Consider the following 26,270-nt stretch of genomic DNA (forward strand, 5'->3'; position numbering starts at 1 on the left):
TTATTACTGTAAGTCAGTTCTCCGGGAAATCCGGAAAATCCGTCCTTTCCACCATCAAATCTAAATGTCTTGCATACTGATTTTATGAGCAGTCACTCCATACTGCAAGTTCCCAAGCATCAATCTATTCTCTTTTTGGAGATGGAAAAGACGGATTTTCCGGTTTACATAGAGAATTGACATATTTATCGAATTTAAGATGTGGAAATGCTTTAAAACATCCTTTAGATTTCTACACTAGTTGCATTCGAAAAATCGGAAACCCTGTGGTGCAGAAACGCTTTGAATGAAGATAAAAAGGACAAAGTAATATATATCTGGAGTATTTTTGCCGTAAAGAAAGCCGTTGATTTAATACGTTAAAAATGCTATCTGGTTGCTTGATTACGCGGTACGGACTAATGTGTTCGCCAAAAGGTCAAGGTTTAGCCTCCGCAGGGAATCAGTGAAAAGCTTTGTCGTGGAAAAGACTGATCTATTGTTTTCCCAGTCAGAAGTAGTTCCATTTTGTAATAATGTATCAGAACTGGAATGAAGCCAAGAGCTTGCGTGAATCAATTTCAAGCGATTTTCTCAGTGAGAAGAGTTTGATTTTCCTCGTGATCAGAACTTCAATAAAGACAAATACCTGTGTGAATGTTCGAGAGTAGTCCAACAGTACCACTAATTAAACTATCTACAATCTCCCATAAATTAGTTGCGACACTCACAATATCGTAATAACTGGAATCTATCCGTTGTTAATTCGGTGAAAAGTACGCCGTTATAAAACATTTCTTGTTTCTATTTCAAGAGGATAATATCAGTTTGAGTTGGTTTTGTTCCAATGATAACTAGAGCACACCACGATTTTTTTTTTCAAAGTCCTTTTATCGGTCGTATAATTTAGAAGGTGAACCGAATTTTCTTGCCGCCCGGCTCAGCAGAGAGTTGGCTGTCCTAACCTTTTGAAAACGAAATTCGGGGTCTTTTAGGATCGCTTGCCATTGACTGAAGCCGTGTTTTTTAAGTCCAGCTTTTAGGTATTTGTCTTCTTCAGGAGAGAACATCACATTTTTTCTTCTCGCGCTAATTTCGTTCGGCCTGAAAGCATCTTCGCGTGTTAGTCTCGGCACGCCTGCTAGACGCTCGGGTTGTTTTTTCGTGATCACTTCGACCTCGTCGGTAGAAGGAGTGTCACTATTGTCAGCATTTTGATCTTGCGAAGAGCTTGACAGGTCTGAAAGCCTCGAGCGCACTTCCATTTCTAATTCTGTTCCCCTGTCACCGTGCAATTCTTTCAAACATTTGTGTGCCTTACTAGCGACGTCACGCGATCGTTGCTTTTGATAGTGAACCCTTGCCACGACAGAGCTGTGTTTCTGATCCTCGGATATTGTGCTTTGCGCGTTGCTACTAAGTTGCCTGCAGCTTGCGGTTTCGACTATTTGTCGATAGCGAGTCGGATGAACGTACTTGCCTGTTGCATCGAAGACAAGTTTACTCATTAGCTCTCCTAGCTTGTTGTGTTGTCCTCCATTTCTCGTCACTAAAACATAATCACAGTTCGGCTTGAGCAGAGGGCGTATATGATTGATGTAGCCATCTAACACTTGCATGCTAGTCTCAGTCAGGTAAAGAGAATCGAAGCCAAACTTTCCTGCTGTTTTGAACATTTTCTGGTCGACAAATCCGCCGTTGGTTTTAGCGTTGTTCACCATCTCAACAGTTAAATATTGATATGTCATCGGGCGCGATCCTTTGACCTTGATAAACAAATATACGGCGAGAAATTTGGTAGCAAACGATAAGTCTAGTGGGGATATTGTACCTGGATCATCCTTGCATGATTTTAGCACGCTTTCGTAGCGCGGCAAATAACGCCCTACGACTTCCAAGAGCTCTTCTAGCGTAGCCCAGTGTCCCTTGGCTTCTAAGGCTTCGATATCGAGTTCGCTCGTCCATTGTAATCGCATCATCTTGGAGACGGTCTTGCGGACTCGTTTTAAGTACAGCTCTGTGGAAGATAATCCTCTTAATACCGATTCCGAAGCTCCATTGACTTTTCTGAAATCCCCTAATTCTGCAATGGCGTCCAAATAGCCTATGCGCCCTGCGTGCTCGAGATTCCACTCGTCTTGCATCATGTCAACAAATTTGAAAAGTAGATTGGGCGAACATAGACTAAAGTCAACGATTTCAAATGTAAGATCCTCCTCTTCTTCGCAACAGAATTTAAGAAACTTCAAACACTTGCTGACAATTTGGTGCGCTTGCCGATCACTTTTACAACCTCCGCCACTGCCGGTGAGCCAGGACAAGAAATCTTGTGCGATTTCACTTGACATGGCAAAAGAGACAACTCTTCTAGATTTAGGTGGAATCTTGTGATCTCTGACCTCCATTTTGTTGCTTTTTTGTTGGCCTGATTCAATCTGAGTGATGTCTGGCTTTTCGTCGAAATAAAAGTACCAACGATGTTTGTTCTTTGCGTGTTTTCTGCATCCTCTTGCCGTTGTAAACCCATCATGATTGCAATCTTGCACTGGACAGTGAAAAAGGCCATCAGAATCGTCTTCTTCTAAGTGAAGTCGTTTGGGTTTAGGAGATGCGTTTTCTAACTTTGACCAGTCGATTTCCACTCCTCTTTTGTTCATCTTTTAATATCTGATATGTGAAGTTTCTCGCGAGACTACTGTATTTATAATAAATAGCTGACTTGTTATCCATCTAGCCCGCTTCTCACACAATAAAACCAAACAAAGGAACAAAGGGGCAGGTCTCATCTTGTCCCAACCTGCCCTTACCTGATTAAGCATGCAGCAGGCAAGCCAGGCTAGAAATTGAATTTGCCCTCGATCGCGCATGTTAGAATGGTAAAGTAACCTCGGAACTTGTGTTCGTGTTCACCAACGCTAAATAGGAACCCTCGTTCCCATTAAGTGACTCAAATAAAACAACGGAATGCTAGTTCCTCTTTAACTTAAAGCGGAACTAATTCCAGTTTGGAAACAAAACTATTGTTTCCATGCTTTCAGCAGAAAAAAGGACCAAAATTGCTTTTGAAAGGGACCAATTAAAACATTTGGGAACGACAAGCAGCGATTAGGAACAGCACGTTCCTAATTGCAAATAAGATAAGACTAAAGTGGAACAATCGTTCCTTAATATTGAACTCCGGAACTTACTATGCTGGTCAATGGGAGCGAATTGTGTAAAAGAGAACACTCGACAAAATCGGAACCATTCGAAAAGGAACATTTGTTCCTGAAAAGATAAAAACGGAACAAAGAGTTCCCTTTACTCGCAATAAAAAAGGAACTTCGTGTTCTTGTTTAAGACAAAAGGAACCCGTTGTTCCGATTTCAGACATCGTTGTTCCTAGGACTGATTTCGGACTAAAAACAAGTTCCTATTGGTGTCTTCTAAGTTTGTTCCTTAAACAATTAGAGGAACAAAGCAGTAAAACTCGCGGAACGGTAGCTTTTCAAGAAAGCCATTATTTTTTGCGTCGCATCAATTACAATCATGATTTGAAAACTTGCTAAATTAAGGAATACGCCAACAAGGCGGGCAAAAAAATATCGACGAAAAAGATGGTGTTAAAAGCCAAAATCTCTGCTGTCATCAATTTTGGGGAATGTTGATGAGGATGCTCCCATCACTTAAAAGTGATTTCCAGGGAGGTCCTCAAACAAAAAAAGATGCTAAAAGTTTAAAATACAAGTCAAGATAGAAGTAAAAAAGTGAATAAATAAAATAGAAAATACTAAAAACTTAGGACAGATAAATTTTCACTCGTTTGTTTCACGATGGAGTCACTTTAAGATATAGACCGCGACGTTTCTACTGTTACACTGCTAGTCTTCATCAGGCGATGAGGTCAATTGTTGCGCGTCGCTATTTGTAGCACCTTGGCTCGCTGCTATTGGTGCATTTCGATCCTCATTATTATTCCGACTTTTTGACGCTGTTCCCTCATAGGTGTGCATTCTAACTGACCAGCTGTTGTGTGTGAAATAGTTTAAACAGTGACTTTGAACGTTTATTTCGTTTCTATTTGTTTAATCAGCTATTTGTTAAATTCGAGTGATTTCCGGTCAGCGGTCGTTACTGTATTTTAGTCTCGTCATTGCTTACGTCACTACTCGTGAAAGTACAAAACACGTTTTCGTGCCCGCTCGCTAACTCGCTCAACATGACCGCAATCTTTGTACCGCTGTCGAACCGAAGTGAAATATAGTTGAGTTCCTATCAATGTTGTATTTCCAGTTTCCCCACATTGTGCTTTCTGATTGCAGGTATCCATGCTTCAGGAATTTCGATTCCACTATCTCTATTGATGTTATTTGGATGAAGTCTTATATGGATAACTTCCTTGACCCTTCGTGTGTACCAGTGAGGGTCACGATCAATAAACTTGTCTTTGTCCCAAATGGGTAAATGCCCCGACTCCTTGGCGTGTTCTGAAATTGCGGAGATTTGTGTACGAAACGTTTGATGCTAAAACAAATACGTTTGTTGCTAAAAACTTATTTGACGTATAAACAGGACGCTTCGTTTCTATATTTCAAGCGTCAAACTGCAAAGGTCACACCCCACCGCACCGCTCTCGCTCGAAGTATCTTCGTTAATGTGAATAATTTTTTTTTTAAATGTGCTGGGGTGGAAAAAGAAAAAAACAGTTACAGAACTCACCCTTCCTCCCATGCTGGAGTTTTTTTGGTGAAATTTTCCCTTACCGTATCATTTTGTATCGTCCGCACCCTCTCCCTCCCAAAGTAAAATTGTAAGGCGCGAGTGTTAAGCATAGTGTCACGTAACGAACTAACACCTAATCAGTATTCACAATCGCATTTACCACTCACCATTTCAACAGTTTCCTTATAGTAATCAGACCAGTAGAAGCGATCTTTAATCTTTTCAATAGTGTTGTCTCGACCAGCGTGGCCGGCGAAACTTGAAGAATGACAATTTTTCATCTTCTTTCATTACCATGCGCTTAAACCGTGTCCATTTGACCTTGGTCCAAGTAGGATAGCGCTTGAGCTTTTTCATCGAACTCAAATTTCTTGGCAAACCTCCTCAAAACTGACTTTTTCGGTTTTGCTTGCGCCTGCTGGGTACTCCTTATTCCTCAAATATTGAACTATAATACCATATCTTGTGGGATCCATCTAAAGAGTTATCACATTGGAGACAAAACACGAGTATTGTATCTGATCGAAAGTATTGCTGGGACTTCGGAGGAGACAATAGAGATGTCACCAAATACTATGATAAGAAGTCGAACCTTTCAGGTACATTGAGAAGGGGCCGAGTTGACCGGAAGTAAGGAGCAAACGGTGTTTACTGTACTATTCATACATTGTACATTTGTGTAATAAAATTTAAATATTGAGGAGTCCATTCAAGTGACACAAGAGATTTATTGACATTTCGAAGGAGTTAAGCAGTAAAGCTTTATGTAGATACAATGCACTGTAGTTGAGACTTGATGAGTGAGTAACTGACATAATAGTTACATATTGCTGTCATAGCGTGCTGAGAACGCACATATATCACTGATTGTTTATCACGTAGTTATGTGTGCATCCCCATAAACACAGCCGTTATATACGCTATGTATCTATAAGAACCAAACGCCAGGTATTGTCAAATTCAATACAATATTCGCGCCCAACGGAGCAGCTTAGGATTTCTGGAGTTTAGACTGAGTTCCAACCGACTCGATTGTATATCTGACTAAAACTTCGAGCAGGGGATACACATATCACTAATTATTTCATGGCGCAGTGATATGTGTATCCCCTAAACACAGCCGTTACATTGGCTACTTATCAGTCGCGATCGACAATAACTCAAAGACAGAAAAAAGAAAGCTATGCTCATTTATTAAGTCGCCAAAGCAAATTTTTTTTTTATGTGGCGATGAAAAATATCGAGGTGTCCCTTACAGGCCATCGTAGTATCCCCATAAACACAACTGATATAATATAGCGCATCAACCTTGTCAAAACTGCAGGCAATATTCGCACCCGACGTTTTAACACGGCTTGGGTTTACTGGAATCTGAAACTCGATTTTTTCACTAAAAACACGTGCACGGTTGCACGGGATAATAAGGGATACACATATGATAATTATTCGATGTTTCGGGATGTTCCGGAATGTTCCATGTTCCAAGTTTTATCGACGGCCCTGTTTGCTTGCGGTTAGTTTCACTTATATTTGCTTGCGGTTGGCTTTTATTTGTTGGACAGGGCCGTCGATAAAACCAGGAATGTTCCAGGATGTTCCGGAATGTTCCGGGATGTTCCGGAATGTTCCGGGATGTTCCGGAATGTTCCGGGATGTTCCGGAATGTTCCATGTTCCTGGTTTTATCGACGGCCGTTGGACAGGGCTATATGCAATATAATAGTGTCCTTAACAAACAAAAGCTAACCCCAAGCAAACATGAGTGAAACTACTAATCCCCAAGTAAAGAGTGCATTTGGCAGTTCGGCGTTCGGCGTTCCTACCCCTACCGGACGACTGAAGCAACACGATCCCCGCTTCGTCAGCTCGATTCAGCTGTCGATTCAGCAAACTGCACATTACTCCACACAAATAACTTCCCTGTACCGCTCGCTATCCACGCAAACGACACGCAAACTACCACAAGTCAGCCTGATGGTGATGACCACTGACCAGTTACTGTGACGTCAAAAAACGTTTATACAATAACTGTCTAATTTCTAGCACGCTGATTGGCTCATTTTTATCATCAATAAGAGTACAGACGGATAAAATTTTAATTTATGCAAGCTTTCAAGTTCAACTTTCAGCTGTCAAACTGTCAACTTTTAAACCAATGAGATTTTATTGACTTTTTAAGTAGCCAATCAAAAAGCGAGAAAAGCTATTGACAATATTCGCGTCATTTTGAATAAAATTCACTTACCTTTGTTTAAGGCAACTTTACGGCGTCTTTTCCCCTCATTTATTCCCGGCATTTGACCATTTTCGGGTCTTGTTATTGTAAAAAGCAAATTGACTTCAGTTTTTTGTGTGTCTGTCCCCTTATTGATGATAAATTTCGTCATGACATTGTCAAAGGTTAATGCGGAACCACCAGCCTGCGGCTCGTGGTTCCACAGCCACTTTGACAATGTTATGACGCAATTTATCATCAATAAGAGGACAGACGCATAAAAAACTGACGTTAGTTAAATTTCCACGGTGTATGGTTCGGTGTATGTTGTACAAACATCCAGCTTAATGTCATGGTGACGTTATTTAAATTTAAACTCAAGGATCAGTAAGGCAACTTTTTTATTTAACGATTTTTCGTGTTTCGTTTTCTTTCTTCTCCTTTTCTTTCGACAGAAGTAAAGCAGTGACAAAGCATGTTTTAGAGAAAACTGTCTTAAACGAGGTGCAAATGATTATGCACCAAGTATCAATGATTGACCGACAAAGACAAATGTATTTTTTGTTAATTGTGGTTTTCAGCTGTACCGCCATTTACGTATTTCGCCATGTAGTTTTTTTTTTCCTTCTATTTTTCAACAATGTTTTGCCAAAACAAACCTTAGCGGACTTGTTTTTCCTTCCTATCTATGCCGTGAAATAAAGTATAATTGGAATTATGTTTTTAGTTTTTTACCAGGTTCAAGAAAGATTTCAAGTAGAACAAATCAACAAAACTGAGTCGGTGGACAGTTATTAACGACGCTTACTCAGCGAGAAGTAATCTTTGCAGATATAAACCACAGTTTCCTTAGTTATTCAAATTCCTGCTTGTTGCAATAGTTATCATTATCAATATAGCCAGACACCTTTGTTAAGCCATAATTGACGAGCCTTTAATGTGTTTTGCGATATTAGTTTTATATTTTGGTTCTTAAATTTGAAAAACACTAAAGTAAAAAGAAATTAAACCCGCACTCTATTCAGGCGCGATAGGTGGAAATTGGACGCACAGAGTACATTTTCGCCTCTGTGAAATAATTCCAGCAACGGAATGTCGACACCAGCTTTAGACGATCAGAGCCTTCAGGCCGAAGCAGGGATGGCCGGAATGTTTGGATTAATAGCCGTTCTGTCGTTTTTGTTGAACTCACTGTTCTGTGTGATTATGATGAAGAAGCCTGCCATGTTGAAAAGACCACACAACATTCTTCTGTTCTCTTTGGCAATCACAGATCTACTAACAGGTTTGTAGCTTTATAAAAAACGAATTTAACAGTCCCGGCTTTTGAACTGAAACAAGTCAGTTCAGCTAGATCACGCCATGTTAGAATATTCTAGTATTAAATACAAATCATGTCCAGCCTTGTGTAGAAAAACACATCAACAAAACAAAATAATTGTTCACTTGAGAGGAGAACAAATCGTCAAGTCTGCACAAGATTGTTATAGATTGTGCAGTTCAGTTCTTAGCTTTATGCTGCATTTAACTTTTACTATTCCGTTTGAATCTATAGACGAAGCGTGTGTGTTACGGCTCAGTTCATACATGATGTCAAAAAGGAACTCATCCAGTTTCTTTGGTCCGATATCAGTTACGTCAACATCAACAGCGTTTCTAAATATTTAAAATGAAGTTAAAGTTTTAGAAACTAAGGGCAGCTGGTTGATTGCGATAATTATCTCGAGAAGTGACGAGAAATAAAAGCTGTCTTTTGATGTACAATTTCCGAGATGTTCAAATAATACTCAGTTTCCTTTTCGTTATCAAATTGTTCAAATTTGCTCAGGGATATTTGTAAGAACATTTGTTACATTAAGATGTTCGTCAGAAAAAATACGATTTTTTTGGTCCATCGCGCAGAATTCTATTGTCTTTCGCGACATCTACTTGCAGTGCTCAGTTTTTCAATGCGCGGAATAATAATTACAAATATTAGCTGTCGGAATTCCGACTGCTCTCGTCAATGAATCGGCGGCTGTCAATCAAACGGTCTGATGTGTGAAGTAAATCCCAAGGTGTAATAAGCTAACAAAAACGCTCTAATTTAAAGGCGGCCTGCGCTCTTCACAAAGACTTTTGTCAACAAAGTCGTGTGCAGCGACATTCTCACTTTTTTTGTTAACATGTCGCACTCGAAATGGTTTGAGCGCGGGAGCCAAAAGTTCTCCCACAAAAAATTCTTCTTCCAAAGCGTTGCTAAATGGAAAGAACGGTGCGCATAAAACTTTCTTCTACTTTATCGTTGTCCTCTTTTACTCGACCGGTCAAAGCAGTTCATCAGACGTAGTCTTTTACTCGATCGGTTCACGTAGTCTGTCGTTGATCGAGGACTTAAAAGACAACACAGGTCTTTATCTATTCGAAAGATGAAGAGGAAAATAAATGACATTTCTGTTTGAAATCCAGAGCCGAACAAAAAAGCAAAGGCACGCAGCGCGTCTTACGCCTGAGTGAGCATTGTTGTCCACTGCATGTGTGAGATAATTATTCAAAATTGGAACCGTTTTAATTGATCAAAACATTTAAAAGGCCCAGGTTCGAGTATTCAGTTATTAGAATCCTCTTTGGAGTAACATGTCAAAGCGTACTAGACAGCAGCTCGGCTTTTACGCATCACTATTTGATGACGCTTATGATCGTCGCCTCAGTTATAAGTACCGACCCAAGCAAAAGCCCGTTGTTATGGGTATTTATGAAGTTGAGCGCATAGTCTCTCAACGAAATCAAGGGGGCAAGGCAGAGTATTTTATTCAGTGGAAGACTTATCCTTAACTGAAAACACATGGGAGCCGTCCGAACACTTCTTATGTTGATGAAATTACATGTAAAGTGATGTTAAAACGACGTTCCGAACACTCTGAGATCTTTCTTTCAACGAAAATCAAAAATGATCTCTTTGAGACCAGCTGAGGATGAAGTACTCTGCTTCGCTTCCTTTAACTCTTTTATCTCTCTGAGATTATTTTTGCCTGACATGTGCAAGAAAGTGGGGTTAACCGGGGATTCAATGAACTCTAAAAAGAGCTCCCGATCAACGCGCTGCATTTCTTGCACAGATGACAAGCTGAAAATTCGTTTATTGCAACTCGCGCAAAGCGTTACTTTAAATAAATACGATGGTTAAGTGATACATTTTATCACCTCTCAATTTCAATGCCTTATAGCGTCGGCGTGTGTCCTATTGTTTGTGGAGGCGGAGCTTGGCATATATTAATATTCTGCCGGGAAATTCAAAAGAGTTTCGCTCTATTGTTCTTCTAGTCTCCGAGGTGAACGAAGGCTGAAAGATCGTTACGAGTGTTCGAAAGTTGGCAGAACGACCACTTCGAAACATTATTTTTCGTTAAAACTTGGCATAAAGCTTCCTTTAACAACATACATTCAAAGCCGTATGATAACCGTTAAGAAGGGCACTTTGAAGGAGTAAAATTCTTCCTCCAAATATTTCCTCATACGATATTTTCCCTCAAATGGACCAAATTCAGGAAAAGAAAACGACTAAATCCACTTTTCGTAAGATTTCAAAAAATGTCTCCTTTATTCCATCAATGTCTCATCTACAAAAGCGCTATGATAACCACTACGAAACACAAGTATGAAGCACGTAAACTCTAAACAAGTATGCGTAGTCGGCCATTTTCTGGTCATTTTCTTTATTGTTTAACCATCGGCAGCCTAATTAATAATTAAATTTCGCGCTCACTCTACATTTAAGTCCCGGATATGTCGCGGCATTCTGCGCGATGCATATTGCGGAATAGCAATAAACACAATAAGCCCTAGTATCGGTTCCATGGTTTGAATCACTAAAATGTTTTCCAAGCATTCTGCTCTTGGACGAAAAACACCCGGAATAACCTTGAATAATGACGTCACTGCGTTGCGTCGCCAAGCCGGCATAGTCGGAGACCTGCGATAGGGCTTTCTGCACGTACTTTAAAGGAGGATCTTGCCTGAGCTCCGATGCATGCAGACCCAGCGCTTGTTGACATGTTTATCTTGGACCCGAACGCAAGTGGGTTGATAATCGGGGCTGGCCTTTCGCAAATTCAAAATTGCATCCGGAAAGTAATTGCATACATTTCAGTAGAGCATTGAGGAGAGCAGACAGGAATTATTCACACGTCGCGAGTTACTTGTTCTGGTAGACGGGATACGCCATTTCTGATCATGGAGCTTTGCAGTGCCTGATGAGCTTCAAGGATTTGGAAGGGCAAATGGCAATATGGTAAGAAATCCTGGGTACTTATGATTGTGAAGTGGTGTATCGTTCGTGAGGTAAGCATGGAAATGCAGACGCCTTGTCTAGACGACCCTGCAGTCTTGGTGAGAGTGGATTTTGCTACAAAATTGTAGCACGGCACAAACCCGAGGATGATTCGTTCTGTGGTGCAGTCACAAGGAATGGAAATTGGGAACGTAATCTGGACAGAAGGAATAACGAGAGAAGAGCTTAACGGCTATTGGGCAAAGCTTGAGAGACTTATCCTGAAGGAAGGAGAGCAAAGCTTAAAATCAGTTCAGTATTCCTAAGGGCCTTCAAGAGAATGTGTCATTGTCTCTACATGACTCAGTTACAGTCTGACATCTGGGAGGGAAAAAGACCCTACAGCGTGTCAAGCAGCGATACTATTGGTATGGAAACAGCCTCAAAGTTAAGGTGTGGTGCCGAAACTACCTTTAGCCCTGGCCAAAAGGACTCGCAAGTAGTAGCAAATAGCCGCGAGTTGAACTTGCGTAGAGATTTGCGCTGGGTGGCAAAACGGAATCGCAAGTTTCCGCTCAAGTACACCCAAGTCGCAAAAAAACCATTTCAACAACGAATGCACGTCACTTTTCGATATTTATGTTTTTATTTTTGTACATATCCTATTATTGTGCATTCTATGTTACTGAGGCAATAGCTTCAGGGAACAGAAATGCACTACCCTGAAAATTTACTATAGATTTTACTTTTAAATAAAGGGCCTATCTAACTAAACTTCTGTTGACTTGGGTGTAAGTTTGATCATGACTAAAGTGAGCACAAGTAATCGTAAGTCAAAGCAAGTGCGCACAGTGCCTGGCCAAACGGAGTCGCAAGTAGACCCAAGTTTTCAACTTGCTTCCACTTGCGAATCAGTCTGACCAGAGCTTTAAGCGCTCATCTCGAAGAAAGCCGCAGAAAAAGTTTCAAGCCCCACTAAAACTTTACAACGTGGGGCACCCCTTGAGAGGCTTGCAACCGATGTGTTGGGACCACTGCAAGAAACAAAACAGGAATTTCATGTCAATTATTGAAAACAAAAACTTCATTTAAATTATGGGAAAACGAATAAAGTGTTGTTGTTTGTTGTTTGTTTGGTGGTTATGGATTAATTTTTTTTCTCGAAATGGGTGCAGGTGTTTGTCATACCTGAAGAATTCGCGGGTATTGTGACAGATCTCTTGCTCACTGAGGTTATTTTCAGGATTGGTGTTCCCTTGCAAATTTATACTAATCGAGGACGTAACTTCGAATCAGTGCTGTTTAAGGACGTTTGCAGGCTACTGGGTATTGAGAAGACTCGGGGAAACAACCTTGCACCCACAATCAGATGGGATGGTGGAACAACTAAATCGTACATTGGAGGCTATGTTATCCAAATGTGTCCAAGAAAACCAGCGGAACTAGGATCAGCTAATACCTCTTTTTTCCATGGATTATCGTTTAGCGATTCATGAGAGCACCGGTGCACTAATGTGCGATGCTCCTCCACTAACAGTCACACCACCAGATTACACCGAATATGCCTGGAATCTCTGGGAATAAGTGGGAACAGTACATCAGCTTGTCCGTGACCATTTGAGCATCGCAAGCCAACGACAGAAACATTTATATGCAGAAACATTTATAGGTACCATGCAAAATCCTATCGAGAGGGGGAGAAGAGCAAGAAAGACAGAAGCCCAAAGTTGTAAACTTCAGGGGACGGTCCCTGGCAGAGTCACGGAGCGAGTCAAGCGAGTCACAGACGCGGTGTATCGGATCCAGAAGAATCCCAAGTGAAAACCAAAGTTTTTGCACTATGATCGCTTTAAACCATTTCACGAACAGAACATTTCAGTGATTTTGGAAGTTGGCCAGAGCTGGTCTATAAATTAGTTAAGAGTCAGATTTTATTGAGACTGAATGCCGTTTGTTAAGAGTTACATTTAACTTTGATTAAGACGTTTTGCATGAACGGTTCATAGTTACATTTTGAACAGTTCAAAGACACATTAGAGATATCATCGAATGAAAGGGGAAGATTGTATAAGTTAATGGACTCTCATTTATTGTTGTTGTTGTTGTTGTTGTTGTTGTTGTTGTAGTTGAATATGTCAAACAGCGTTGTTGGTTTTAAAATGACTCTCCAAGCGAGGAGGCATCACTTTTATTGGAAGGGGGAAATGTAACGAACAGATATAGTGATGGCGAGCTAATGTATATTAAGCAATTAGATTATGAGGTCAAGATTTCTATCGCGTGATATCGAGAGCGAACCATTTAATTGTCTTACTATAATTCTACTAGTCGTTCAAAACTTTATCTATAAATCTTCTTCACAGACACTTCGAAAACGCAACGAAGCGGCCATCAGTTCGTTGACCGTGAGCGCACACTGCTACGCTACTCACTATCTATCACAGAATAGATAGTGAATAGCGTAGCCAGTCAGCGAACGGAATTCAGTCTTATTAGTGGAATTGTACTAGTATACTAATGCAAATGCTGCAATCTGATTAGCTGAGCTACTCGTATACTATCAACCATTAGAATGCAGTAGCTATCGGTCGTCCACGAAATGCGACGTTTTTATCGTTTTCCCGAAGTTTTAAAAGAACGTTTAGATCTAAATGGATAATTAAATTTCCGAGAAGACTAAAAGAAGGACATAAACGGATTCTTGACTTTAAAAACTGGAAATATTGAAAAACCGGTGCGCGCGCGTAGACAACTGCAAATTTACCGAGGACAATTCAAAACGTGCGATTTTGTTAAATTGTAAAGTTCAAAAAATGTGTCGAAAATATTCGGAAACCATTACTTGCGTTAATTTAAGTTAGAATTCTACTAAAACAATTAGATTATTCACTCTCGATTTCTATGAGGCAATAGTTGATTCGGCCTTCGGCCTCATCAACTATCACCTCATAGAAATCTCGAGCTCATAATCTAATTGTTAATTAGATGTTTATCGCTGTATATTTTTACGAGTTGTGCCGTATTTTAACGAGCCCGTAGAGCGAGTCAAAATACAAACAACGAGTAACGCGACATTACACACCAAAACATCTAATAGGAGATTTATTATCCAACTGCCATAGTAAACTTATCAATGAAAGAGGGAGACTGTGACAGTTTTGCGTGCACGCAAAACCTGTACGGCAAACAGGTTTTCTACTGTACAAATAACTGTACAACATCGCTGAATATTTTTACTGTTATTTGGACAGCATTCGCTGCAGTTGGATAATAAGTTCGAATATTATATTTAAATGTGCTCGCACAAGTTGTAAGAGACGGTTATATATCGAATACTGAATGCGTAATGAACTCGTAATGCGGAGTATATAAAGAAGACTCGTGTTATGTAGATGACTTTTGTGTGAGTAGACTAGTCGTGTACGAATAAGCTGTACGTTAGGAACCGATTGATTAAACTTTTGGCCGTTGAACTGTTAGTCGACTGCGTGCGTTACATTTGTAGTGGGGAGAACAGGGGGCGGGAGCCTGGGACAATAGGGGGCTTAAGGCGGGAGAGAAAAGGGCGGGAAAAGGGCGGGAAGCAGGAGTTCTAAGAAGCGGGAATCATTTATTAAGCGTTAAAATTCTTTCAAAAACAAGAACCCAAAATGTTTTTTGACTTAAATTAAGCTTATTTTGAGACTTCTGGACCGACGGAAAAATGAAAATTTGCCCTTGGGCTGAAAATTTGAGGTCTATCTCCGATAAAATTGAAAACCCTTTTAGGGTGGTTACGTCACAGGTCACAAAATGTCGTCATTTAAGCTGACAAAAGACGTGAGTAAGAGGAGTAAGGCTGAAAACAAAGGAAAAAAGAAAAGGAACGCCTTGGATTGCGCAGCTAAATTACAAGGATGTGTCTTGAGTCTCCTTGTGTTTTGTCCCCCCTTTGTAATAATTCTTTGCAATAAACACCAAGAATAATAACGCAATGTTTTTGTTGTCAACAGGTATCTTCATTCCTCTTACTCCCGGCTATGTTATCAGCATAGACTCATTTCCAGTTCCTCGCGGTTTAGCCGGTGAACTCTTCTGTCGTGTTCTCAGTAGTAGGCATGTTCTGTTCACATTGGGAACAATCTCCATTTTGAAGGTCACGTGCCTGGCTATTGATAGGTGGTACTGTATTTTTCGACCCATTATGCACAAGCGCTACTTCACTCGAAAGAGGATCTTTCTTTGCATCCTGGCTATTTGGGTTTCCACTTGTCTTCTGCAAAGCTACAAATTTTTTGAGTGGAAATTGTCAGGAAGTAAATGTTCCTATGTCGAAGCGCCGTATGGAGAAAAGGGAACTCAAGCCATGATAGTTATCTACTGTCTGACTGGGTTTTATATTCCATGTTTGATTACTTGGGCCTCGTTTGCCCATATCACACTGCTGTTCAAGACATCACCATTGGCAAGATGCTATGGTGAACGACAGAGAGCGCAGCAGAAAGCGTTACTGCGCATGTGCGCCGTGACCTCAATAACCTTGACATTGTGTTGGCTTCCAGCTCAAACCATTTACGTTCTTTCTCCTTTTGGCGTCACTCAGATTGGTAGTACATTACAACGTGCAGGAGGAATTGTTGCCATGTTTAATTCGTGTGTCAATCCTTTGATTTACTGGATGACAAACAGCGAGTATAGGGCTGGTTTGAAACGTTTCAGGAAAAAAAGCTCTAACCCGTCAGTCTAAACAGGGGAGTATTTATGCATTCCCAAGCGGTTCTCTGCTTTGTGAGATTTCATTGTCAGACGCATTTCTGGTTGCGGAGAATGAATACAAAAAACTTGAAGATTCTGGACGCTTACTTGTCAGTAGCGACAAACAGAATTTTCTTTAATAATTTTAAAATAATCACGACGTGGTTGTTGTAAATATGGAATTTGTCTTTCGTGCTCTATCGCTTCCTGCGTGCTTTACAACAGAACAGAGCACAGTCGAGGCTTCATTATTTGTTAATTACTCAACTTCGCGAATTGTGCTCTCTTTTGAAGGCAATATTGAAGGCAAACATATTTGTCCTTTTTCGACATAAGGGAGTATTCAAGCGATTTTTTTAAATTACACAATAAGTGCTTTAAATTAAAAGGGAAAATAATTTTAATTTTCAAACCCTTTTGCCACATTTTACTTTTGAATAATGGTGTTTTAGCAGCCAAGATGACGGATACAAGATGGCAGACGGATATTAATTGAAAAACAATTTGATCTGTCATTGTTGCGAATCACTTATTATCTCCTGCTTCTGTTTGCCGAAAATTCTGCGAGATCAACGCATTAAAAAAGTACTTAAAAGTTTTTAGTGGTGAAATTTAAATATTTTTCAGCGTTGCCATGGAAACAAAATCCTTAAAATCCTCATGTAAGTTTTAGCTAAGTGGTTTAAAACCTCATCTGGAAGAAATCTCCATAAGTTTCACATAAAAAGTACCGTTAACGTATGATTGATAAGCAATGTAAGACTACTTTTAAGCAGTTATTGTTTGTATTCTGAAGATTCTGTAGAAATGAGTGACGTCACTTTGTCACGTGATAAATTCTATTAAGCCACTCATTTAGCATCGCTATCATACATAATATGAAACCACTCCACTTCGATCTAGCGAAATACTTTTGTATTTGTACTGTTGCAATTACGCATGCTCACTAGCTCGCTAGTTTGAGCACTCTGGTAATGGCTTAGATACTACCACATGTGTAGTGTTTGGGGCGGCTTTTTAAGCTTAGCCTCCATCCCAGTCTTCAGCACTGCACTGATGAGGCCCAAAAGGCCGAAACAGTACTGTCTGTAGTTAGATAAAGCTCGCTGGTATACAAAGCTCTGCTTTCATGTCCAGTTTGAGCACTCTACTGGGATGAGTCGTTACTGTTGCAATTACGCATGCTCACTAGCTCGCTAGTTTAAGCACTCTGGTAATGGCTTAGATACTACCACATGTGTAGTGTTTGGGGCGGCTTTTTAAGCTTAGCCTCCATCCCAGTCTTCAGCACTGCACTGATGAGGCCCAGAAGGCCGAAACAGCACCGTCTGCAGTTATATATATATATATATATATATATATATATATATATATATATATATATATATATATATATATATATATATATATATATTATATTATATATATATTATAAATATATATATTAAATATATATATATATTATAAATGATCGTGCAAATTCGGGCTGGCACGAGGCACGCGCGCAAACACGATAGCGAGGCTAGCGCTGACTCCACGGTTGCTATTTCGACGTCGAGGGCGACGCCTTGTAAAAAGGAATTTATATTTTACCAGCGAAATTCGCGACTGTATGCCAATGGCTCTAAAAACGTGCTTAAGCTAAATATGCAACGACGGCGTTCAATTCCAAATGGAAATACGAAAAATTAGTCGTCGTCGTCCACGTTCCGTAGACGACGCAGATATTGGTCCGTTTCACGGCCAAGAAATGTACAAAGATTTATAATGCACGTGCACAGCTATTGTTTTGCTCATTTTAAAACGTTTTGTTTGGTGACGTGGGTTGCTTAAGCTTCCTAATATGGCGTCGGGCTCGGTTACTATTCCAACATGGCGTCGGGCTCCCGTCGGGTTGGGCTCGCACAAAAAATCTTTTAGGAGGGCCTCTTTGGGGCCCGCTTTGGGACCACTTTTCGACCGAGCTTGGTAACCGTCCACAAATGTGACGGTCAAGACCTGGGTACAACTTTACTAAAAATGGCGGCGGGTTCAACTCTGAGCGGCGCGGTGAAATATGTTTATCCAGATCGACATTTTGTAGAGGGAAAGCGAACGAATGAACTTCACCGTGGCAAAAGGCGATAAAAACATGTGTGCTGAAGCAACAGATGTTACAGTTATTCTACAAGATGTGGTCCCAAAACATGTTGACAAAACAGCGAGCGATATTTTGGGACCACTTTGGAATCAGCGATTCAATTATGGAGAAGGTAAGGACTATCGTGTCAGAACCCAGCCTTGATTTCAGTATCTGTCCAAAGCAATTAAACCTGCCAGCTGAACATGTTACTAGCATTACTACTGATTACTAACAGATTTAATTAATATAAAACTAGTAGTAATCAAAGATTATGAGCGCGTTCGTCTTCTACTTCTTGATATAAATTAAATAGCTGTCTGTTGCTGAAATCATATCTTTGTGAACAGCTGAAGTTTTACAGACAGATGTTACATAATGACAAAGTCCACTATTTTTCTGTAGATCACAGTCGAACATCTATTTTAAAAGCAGCCACTCTAGACAAGACAACTGGTATAAAACAAAACAAAATCACCCTAGGGACGGCAAGAAGCTGACTGCGGCCGCTTAATAGTGGTGGCCGTTGACAGAGTTCCCAAGTCAATTTATTGGCATGCAAAGAGTGAGATCTTCGATGCCGTAGCTGTTGTTTGTGACGCCGCAGGCGGCACCCCGCTACGGGGGTGTGGGGGCATGCTCCCCTAGGAAATTTTGAAAAATGGAAGTAGCTAAAACGTGTTTTCCTTCATTCTGAGCAGAAATGTGATGCTTTAAAAGCAACTGTTTAGATCGCAGAATTTTCTTTTTATTGGACCAATATCAACTCTTTCTTAACATTCTGACTTACATGTATCTAGAAATCAAATTAACATGTTATAACGCTTGTTCTACATGCTATCAGTCTAATCACTGACCGAACAAGGATGAAATTATATCATAAAAGAAAGTTTATCATGAACGAACTTCACTAAAGCGGCAAGGAATCTTAAATGCGTGAGAAATAATAGTTTAAGGGTGAGAGTGCAAGATTGAATTTGTTAGCGTGAGTCTCATGCCCAATGCGTGAGACTTGAGAGCTGTGCGTTGAATAGAGGTTTTTATTACAGTGTATAGCTGACAATTTTTTCCGGAATTTTGGTAGCCTGCGAACAGGCTCCCGGGGAGGACGGAAAAAAATTTCGGAGAGCAAAGCGATCGGGGCGGAAACAGGGGAGCCTGTAGACTTTGTTTTTGATCTGCCTATCTGCCCTTGGTGATAAGCCTGTAACAAATCAGTCAATGAGGTAATTAGACCTGTCAAGATGCTACATTTTCGGTACTTGCAAACAGTTCTAATCGCGCTAATCAAATAGCTGGGCAGGGCATCATAATATAGAGTGCAAGTAAGCAACATGTTAACGGAATATTTCAGACTTAACTTTGTCCCTCCAGAGCCATTACTTAGAGAGCTTAAGGACAGTGCCTACTTTTGTTAGTGCGCACACGTTCTGCGCATCACGCAAGGCATGGTTGAAGCGCCACGCACGCGCGGGGTTGACATGACGCAATCAACTACGCTACCAAGTACACGACTAAATTGAAAGCAAAATTTTCCTACTGTGACCAGATCAAGTTTAATGAACCTGTACTTAAACCAGGAACACCAGAACAGTAGCATGTCGCTGACCACTAACTGTTAACGTCTTCCAGCTGAAAAACTAGCTGTTATCTGTCGAAAATTATACTGAAATCCATCTGTAAACATGTACCTGCAGATGGCGTAGTGCGCGCGCAAAACAAGTGCGAGATACGCAAATGTTTTACTTATTGGGGAGGTGACAGGAAAAAATGTAACGGGCACCGTAAATAGTTTCAAAAAGGATCAATAACTTTAAAAAACGCGTGGTTACCCCTATATTTTATGTTATGAAATGGAAGCGGCAAGCCTATTCAGCACGTGATTAGTTTTTGGTTGCGAGCAAAGGATATTTAGACTGTATTTTAGCTGAAACAGAGAAAGGCTCTCAGAGACGCTAAAAGTGCTGTTGGAACGATTTTGTTATTAAAAACATACCAAAAATGGTTTATATGTTACCATTTACCATGTAGTTTTCAGATCTTTATAAATGTGTTTGCTTTTCTGTCTGTAAAGGCGAATTCTAAAGAAATCTGTGAAGAAATATCCTCTCCTTCTATTTTCAGAAAAATGCTGATGTCAGCATTTTTGTTGAGATTCAAGGCTAATTATCTCGAAAATATGCGTGGCTACCCCCTTTTTTCTTTGTGGATTCCGATAGCCGTTACAAAGATCTACTCTTTCCGCGTGGTCCTAACCTGGTGCAAAAACCTTTGTATTTAGTAGGCATCGTCCTTAAAACATATTTTGCAATACTGAAATGAGCCTAAAGAAATTATAAGCACATGATTGAGGTGTCAAACGCTGCGAACCGACAAGCAGATAACCGCGCAAAGTCCGGAAACCATGCAATTGACCTCTTAAAAAGAATTGCTATAGCACCGCCAAACGGCTCCACTCCACTAGCTTCTACTTAAAATTTCTCCTCGTAACAGAGCATAAAGTATAACAAGAGATCGAGAGACCGAAACTTAAAAGAGAACGGCAAATGCACTATTGTAACGAACCGCTGGAGTCGTATAATTTTACAAAGATCTGTCAAATATTCATCTCAAAGATGTCAACAATCAGCGATTTAACAAGTCATATCATGATACCAGGAGCTGGTATCATAGAACGGCAGCATCAATAGAATGTCTACAGGCTCCCTCCCTTCGTTCGGGCTCACCGGGAGCCTGTTCGCAGGCTAGGAGTTTGGCCGCTGGCTGCCAAATAAAAGTTGGCCGCTTAATAGAGGTTCTGCTGTCTTTTGATTTCCTTGCTTTATTATTGACATGCTGCGTGACGGCTCCAGTTTCGGTTTTAATAGGACATTTGCCTTCAAAATTCATGCTAAAAAACTCATTTTTACTTTTACTGGTAATTTTAAGCATAAAGGCTAATTTTCAAAAGTACACCTGTGTTACATCTACTATTCTAAGCTGGAAGCACAAATATCAGCTAGCATTTGCACTCGCGTGCCAGTTTATCTGTGATTTAGCATAAACAAACTCTGTGCAACTGGCAACTGATTTGAATATTTCCACTGATGAATAGAAATAGTCAGCATTTACATTGCTGTTCCTTAGTTCTGGCTTGCTCTTATAGATCTTGGCTTCAGAGCACTCTTCCATTGATTCAATTTTGAGCTTTACTGGATACTGAACTATTTGTGCCCACGGGAACTAATTCAAGTCAACAAAATTTGTTTAATGTAATCAAAATATAGCCAATGAAATATAGCTGTTCCCACGGTTAACATCCCAAAGCCAAGAGTTATGTAACAAAAGCATGTCATGTCGCATCCTGACAAAACAGGCCGCTCACGGTCCAGAATCAAAACAACAAACAAGCGATCGTGAACGATCCAAAAAGTAAATCATCTTGTATATACATGCTTTGCGATGATGTAATTTGTTTTCACCCGGCCAAAACATATCACTCTAGTCTGCACTGGGACTGCATTCGCTGTTTTGTCAAATGCAATCAGAGTGAAAAAAAAAGTTCAAAGTTCAAAGAAAACTCCAAAACATCGAAAACAATGAAAGAAGCCACAAAAGAGAACAAGAATGATGTTAGCAGATGGACACAAAATGTACAGCACATGATTTGGCCATGATGTCATTCATTTTTGCCCCTGCTGCGGGGCGGCCAAATTGGTGTCACAAGATCGAACCAAGGTGAACCATCCCATGAAACTTGGCTCAAGTCTGCATTAGGACTGCGTTCTACGAACGCAATTAAAGATTAAGCTATTTTTGAATGCGTACACATCTAGGTCCGTAATGTGTGCATACAACAAACCTTACATTGTGTTGAATGCTTTTGTACTTGTGCCACAGTGGAGTAAACAGATGTAATGTTCTAGGGCTGGTACAGCAAGTTTAGGCAATGATCTCAATCCTGGTCACATTGGTATTAGTCCTTGTTGATATTTGCTTTTCGATTTCGGCCTTGTTTTTCACTATTGTTAAGTAAGTACTACAATACAAAGGTTCTTCATTAATGCTACAACAGTATATATAGTATTTCGCAATTAGTAAGAGGTGATTAGTTAACGTACAAAGGCGGTCGTTATCTATGATACCATATAAGATTTTCACGGTTGACAGTTCTAGGTTTATTGCTGTAAGAGTCTCATACCATTGCAGAAAGATTTTCCAGAACTCTGATACCACCGGACATGAAACTAGCATATGCTTTAGATCTTGTTTTGTTTTTGAGCATAAATAGCAAATATCACTGCTCGCAAGTTTAGCTTTAAATAATTTGCTTTTTGTAAAAACTATATCATGTAAAGTTTTGTACTGGAACATAGTTAACTTCGCTTCTATAGTGATAGAGAAGGCTAAGTGGAAGTATTTGCTTATTTGGTCCGGTGTTAACCCATTGGCAATAAGGCGTTGTTTTGTGGTGGGTTCTTCAAATACGTGCTTCGCAAAACTTTTATGTATGGCTTTGGTTGTTTGCACTTTCAAGTTCTCCCATGGTTGTGTAAGATGCTCTTGTCGTGCAACTTTTCGCTTTATTGCCTTTTTATATTCTTGTGGAATAGCGTTTATTACTCCATAATAGGTCAAGAAATTTGTTTGCAGCTGATACCGGAGTTTAAATTCTTCGTAGGTGAGGAAATCTAGATTCTTGTCGAGAAGGTCTTTTAAGGTGTAAACTCCTTTATCAAACCAAGTGCGGAAAAAAATCGTCTTGTTATCAATTTTGATATCTTTGTTATTCCATATAATCGTTTTCTTTGTGCATGGCATTTTATTATTCTGCACATCCTTAAACTCAAACCAGTATTGTAACATTCTCTTATAAAAGAATGGTAGCTCTTTGATGTTAAGATCCTTACTGTTACAGTTACAGGTTGAGGAAGGTTAAGCCTCCCAAGTGTAATGTGGCTTCATTGGGAATAACCGTCCATGCCGAATTCCCGCTCAGGTGAAATCGCTTTATCCAAATAGACTTTAGGGCTTTGTTCATTAAAGTAAAATCAATCATATTCAGACCCCCGTTTTTGCGTTCGCCAGTAATTGTGTTTTTTCTTAATTTTGGCTATTTTGTTGTCCCAGATAAAATTAAAGGTGATTTTGTTTGCCTGATCACAGAAGTTTTCAGGGATTGGCAGTAGGGATACATTGTAAATAAGCTTTGAAAGGCCCACAGATTTAACAATGTTGATCTTGCCTAATAGAGTTAGTTTCCGTCTCTTCCAATTGTTTAAAGTCTTTTCCAAAACATCCAATTTTTCATAGAAGTTAAGTTTATCGCTAACGTTTTTCGAGTTTGAGAAGTGTATTCCTAAAGCATAAACAGAGTCTTTCGGCCACTTAACGTTGAACGGGGTATCTTCTCTGTTTTTCCATTTTCCCAGCCACATTGCCTCTGACTTCATATGGTTAATTTTTAATCCTGAGCATCTTTAAAACTTTTCCAGGAGGTCAAGAAAAAGACTCATTGATTCGGGTTTTTTTAGAAGAACTGTTGTATCATCCGCATACTGTGTGATTTTTATTTCGCGTGCTCCTACGCTGATGCCTTCAATTTTCGGATTTTTTTTAATCGCAAGTGCAAGAATTTCAATACCAAGGACGAAGAGTATGCCTGATAGTGGACAACTCTGTCTGACACCTCGCTCCAGATTGAAAAAATCAGAGGCACAACCATTGTTTGTCACACAGCTAGTTATGTTGCAATAGAAAGTTTGTATCCAATTGTTGAAGTCAGGACCAAAATTACGTTTGTCGAGAGCCTTAAAAAGGAAATTCCATTCTATAGAATCAAATGCCTTTTCAAAGTCGAGGAAGATAGCAAGACCGGGGAGGTTTTTTGCTGCGGTGTAGCTAATAATATCACTAATGAGTTACGTTTTCACCAATATACCGTTCTTTGATATAGCCAGTTTGATCAGCGTTTATCAAAAGCGGTAGACCGGCTTCCAGTCTTTTTGCAACTGCTTTCGTGGCAATTTTGTAGTCTGTGTTTAAAAGTGAGATAGGCCTTAGGTTGCCAAGGAGATTGGTCGGTTTGTCTTTTTCCGTACTAGTGTTATGATACGTCTTCTTTGACATATTGATAATTGGCGTTTTTCAAAGCCATAATTTATGCTTGCAATAACGTTTTGTTTAACGTAATCCCAGAAGAATTTGTAAAATTCGCATGTGAAGCCATCAGAACCCGGGGTTTTACCATTGTCCATGTCTTTTAAAGCTTGGTAGCATTCCTGTTCGGTTAGCACGCCTTCACAATTCTTAGATTGCTCCTCATTAAGGGGTGTTAACACGTTGTTGTTAAAGAATGCATCAAACTCGGAATTATTGGGATTAACATTTCTAGTAGAATATAGACTTTTATAAAATGTTTTCTCTTCTTCAAGTATTGTCTTGGCGTCGTCAGTTTCTTCACCGGTAGATAATTTTAGCTTTGATATCTTTTTCCTTAAGAAATTCTCTTTTCTAGATTGAGAAAGTACTTAGAATTTTTTTCTCCGCTCTCATACCATCGTGCCTTACTGCGCAGAATCGTGCTTTTAATTTTTCTGTTCAGTAGTTTTTCTAATTTTGCTTTTAGTGTATAATACTCGTTCAGCAGATTAAGGTCATTTCTCGAGGAACATAGTTTTTCTTGCAGATCATTTAGTTTTATTACTAGCTGATTTTCTTTGTCCTTTTCTGATCTAGCTCTTCTCTTGGAGTACTGCAACGTGAAGCTTCTAATTTCCATCTTGATGACATCCCATTTCAGGCCAAGATCTGTGACATCCTTGTACTTTTCTATGAAAGGCGGAATGCTTTCACACATTTTTTCGACATATTCTTTATCTTCTAACAAACTTGCGTTAAATTTCCAGAAACCAGGGCCTGATTTTTTGCGTTGGTCGAACGACTGTATATTCAACATAATAACAGAGTGATCTGAGAAAGGAGTGTGTATAATATTACTCTCTTTTGTTAGATAAACTAAATCAGCTGTGATTAGAAAAAAACTCTAGTCCGCTCTGAGACTTGAATGCTTGGTCACGCCACGTAAACGACAGAGCTTGGGGATTTAATTCGCTCCAAATATCCGTGAGAGTGAAGTTTGAGCATAAATTTCCAATTTCGTTTATAACAGCATGTTTGTTCGAACTTTGTTTCACACTTTTTCTGTCTTTGGAGGTTAGCGCGCAATTGAAATCCCCTCCAGTTATCAAGTTGCTATCTGAAAATCCACTTAGAGTTTGGTTTAAATCTTGATAAAATTTGATTTGTTGTGGAATGTCATTCGGAGCGTATACATTGGCAAGAACAAGGTTTTGATTATCTAGCTTGATTTCCAAACTCATTGATCTTCCATTTTTGTCTTTGGTACTTCTTGTCACCTCTAATTGATATCTGGGGTTAACAAGAATCATCACACCTTTGCTATGGTTGGATCCATGGCTGTAGAAGATATTTCCACCCCATTCCGATCGCCAAATGTTTATAGATTGTTCGGTGCTGAAGGTTTCTTGGAGAAAATAGCAGTGCGCGGTCTGCCTATGAAGCCACTTAGAGATTTACCTACGTTTGATAGAATTATTTAAACCTCTTAGGTTTAGGGAAATAATTTTAAAGTTAATTGATGAAATTCCGTTATCCATCATGCATTAATGTATTAAAGCGGTTACTAATTGACCTGAATTTGTTTGGACTTATCTTAAACCTAGCCTGTCGTATTTGACTCGCTTGCTGTAAAGCATACCTGTATCTAAAAAAGCAGGATGTAAACACAAAATATATGCAAGTGGCAAACAAAGTGTTTCTGTCGCTTCTATACATAAAAGGAAAGCACATACAAAACAATAACAACAAGATGACACCTATTGCGTAAAAACGCTCCTTTTAAAGGGAGTGTTATGGTTAGCTGGTGTATGCAAATTCGGCTCTGCATAGGCTGTTTAGAGCTATACATGTATATAAAACTGTACAATGCTCTTTCTGTTGATAAAGGTAACTGTAGATTGAAAATTTTATGAGAAAAACAAGGAATAAAGCTTTAGGGTTAAAGCATAGTTCCAAGAGGCAGAAATTGACTTACGTTGTAATTTCGGTCTCCATGGGGCTCTCTTTTAAATGCTCCGGAATGGTTCCACAGGCATATATTTCTCCACCTACAACAAGATGTCGATCAATAACTTTGGAATCAAATCCGAGTGCTCTGGCTTTTTTCATTGCTTTGATCAAAGTGCGACGTTCCTGCTGAATGGCTTTAGCATC

The 26,270-nt window shown here is 39.7% G+C and overlaps 2 protein-coding genes across 2 annotated transcripts; one reads left to right on the plus strand and one right to left on the minus strand.

The window, feature by feature from the left end:
• LOC149113995 (uncharacterized) lies at positions 1 to 3,621 on the minus strand. The gene has a single exon (XM_089286618.1). It carries the CDS (start codon positions 2,634 to 2,636, stop codon positions 870 to 872), a length of 1,767 nt encoding a protein of 588 aa, XP_089142744.1. The 5' UTR covers positions 2,637 to 3,621; the 3' UTR covers positions 1 to 869.
• Positions 3,622 to 15,092: 11,471 nt separating this feature from the next.
• Positions 15,093 to 16,392, plus strand: LOC149113996 (allatostatin-A receptor-like; the record flags this gene model as incomplete). The annotated part of the gene is made up of 1 exon (XM_089286619.1): positions 15,093 to 16,392. A coding segment is annotated over one exon (777 nt), but the record flags the coding sequence as incomplete, so codon positions are not given.
• Between the last annotated feature and the right edge of the window lie 9,878 nt (positions 16,393 to 26,270).

Source organism: Orbicella faveolata, unplaced genomic scaffold (genome assembly GCF_042242905.1).
Source record: "Orbicella faveolata isolate gen_17 unplaced genomic scaffold, um_ofav_v1 contig_14, whole genome shotgun sequence".
NCBI lineage: Eukaryota > Metazoa > Cnidaria > Anthozoa > Scleractinia > Merulinidae > Orbicella > Orbicella faveolata.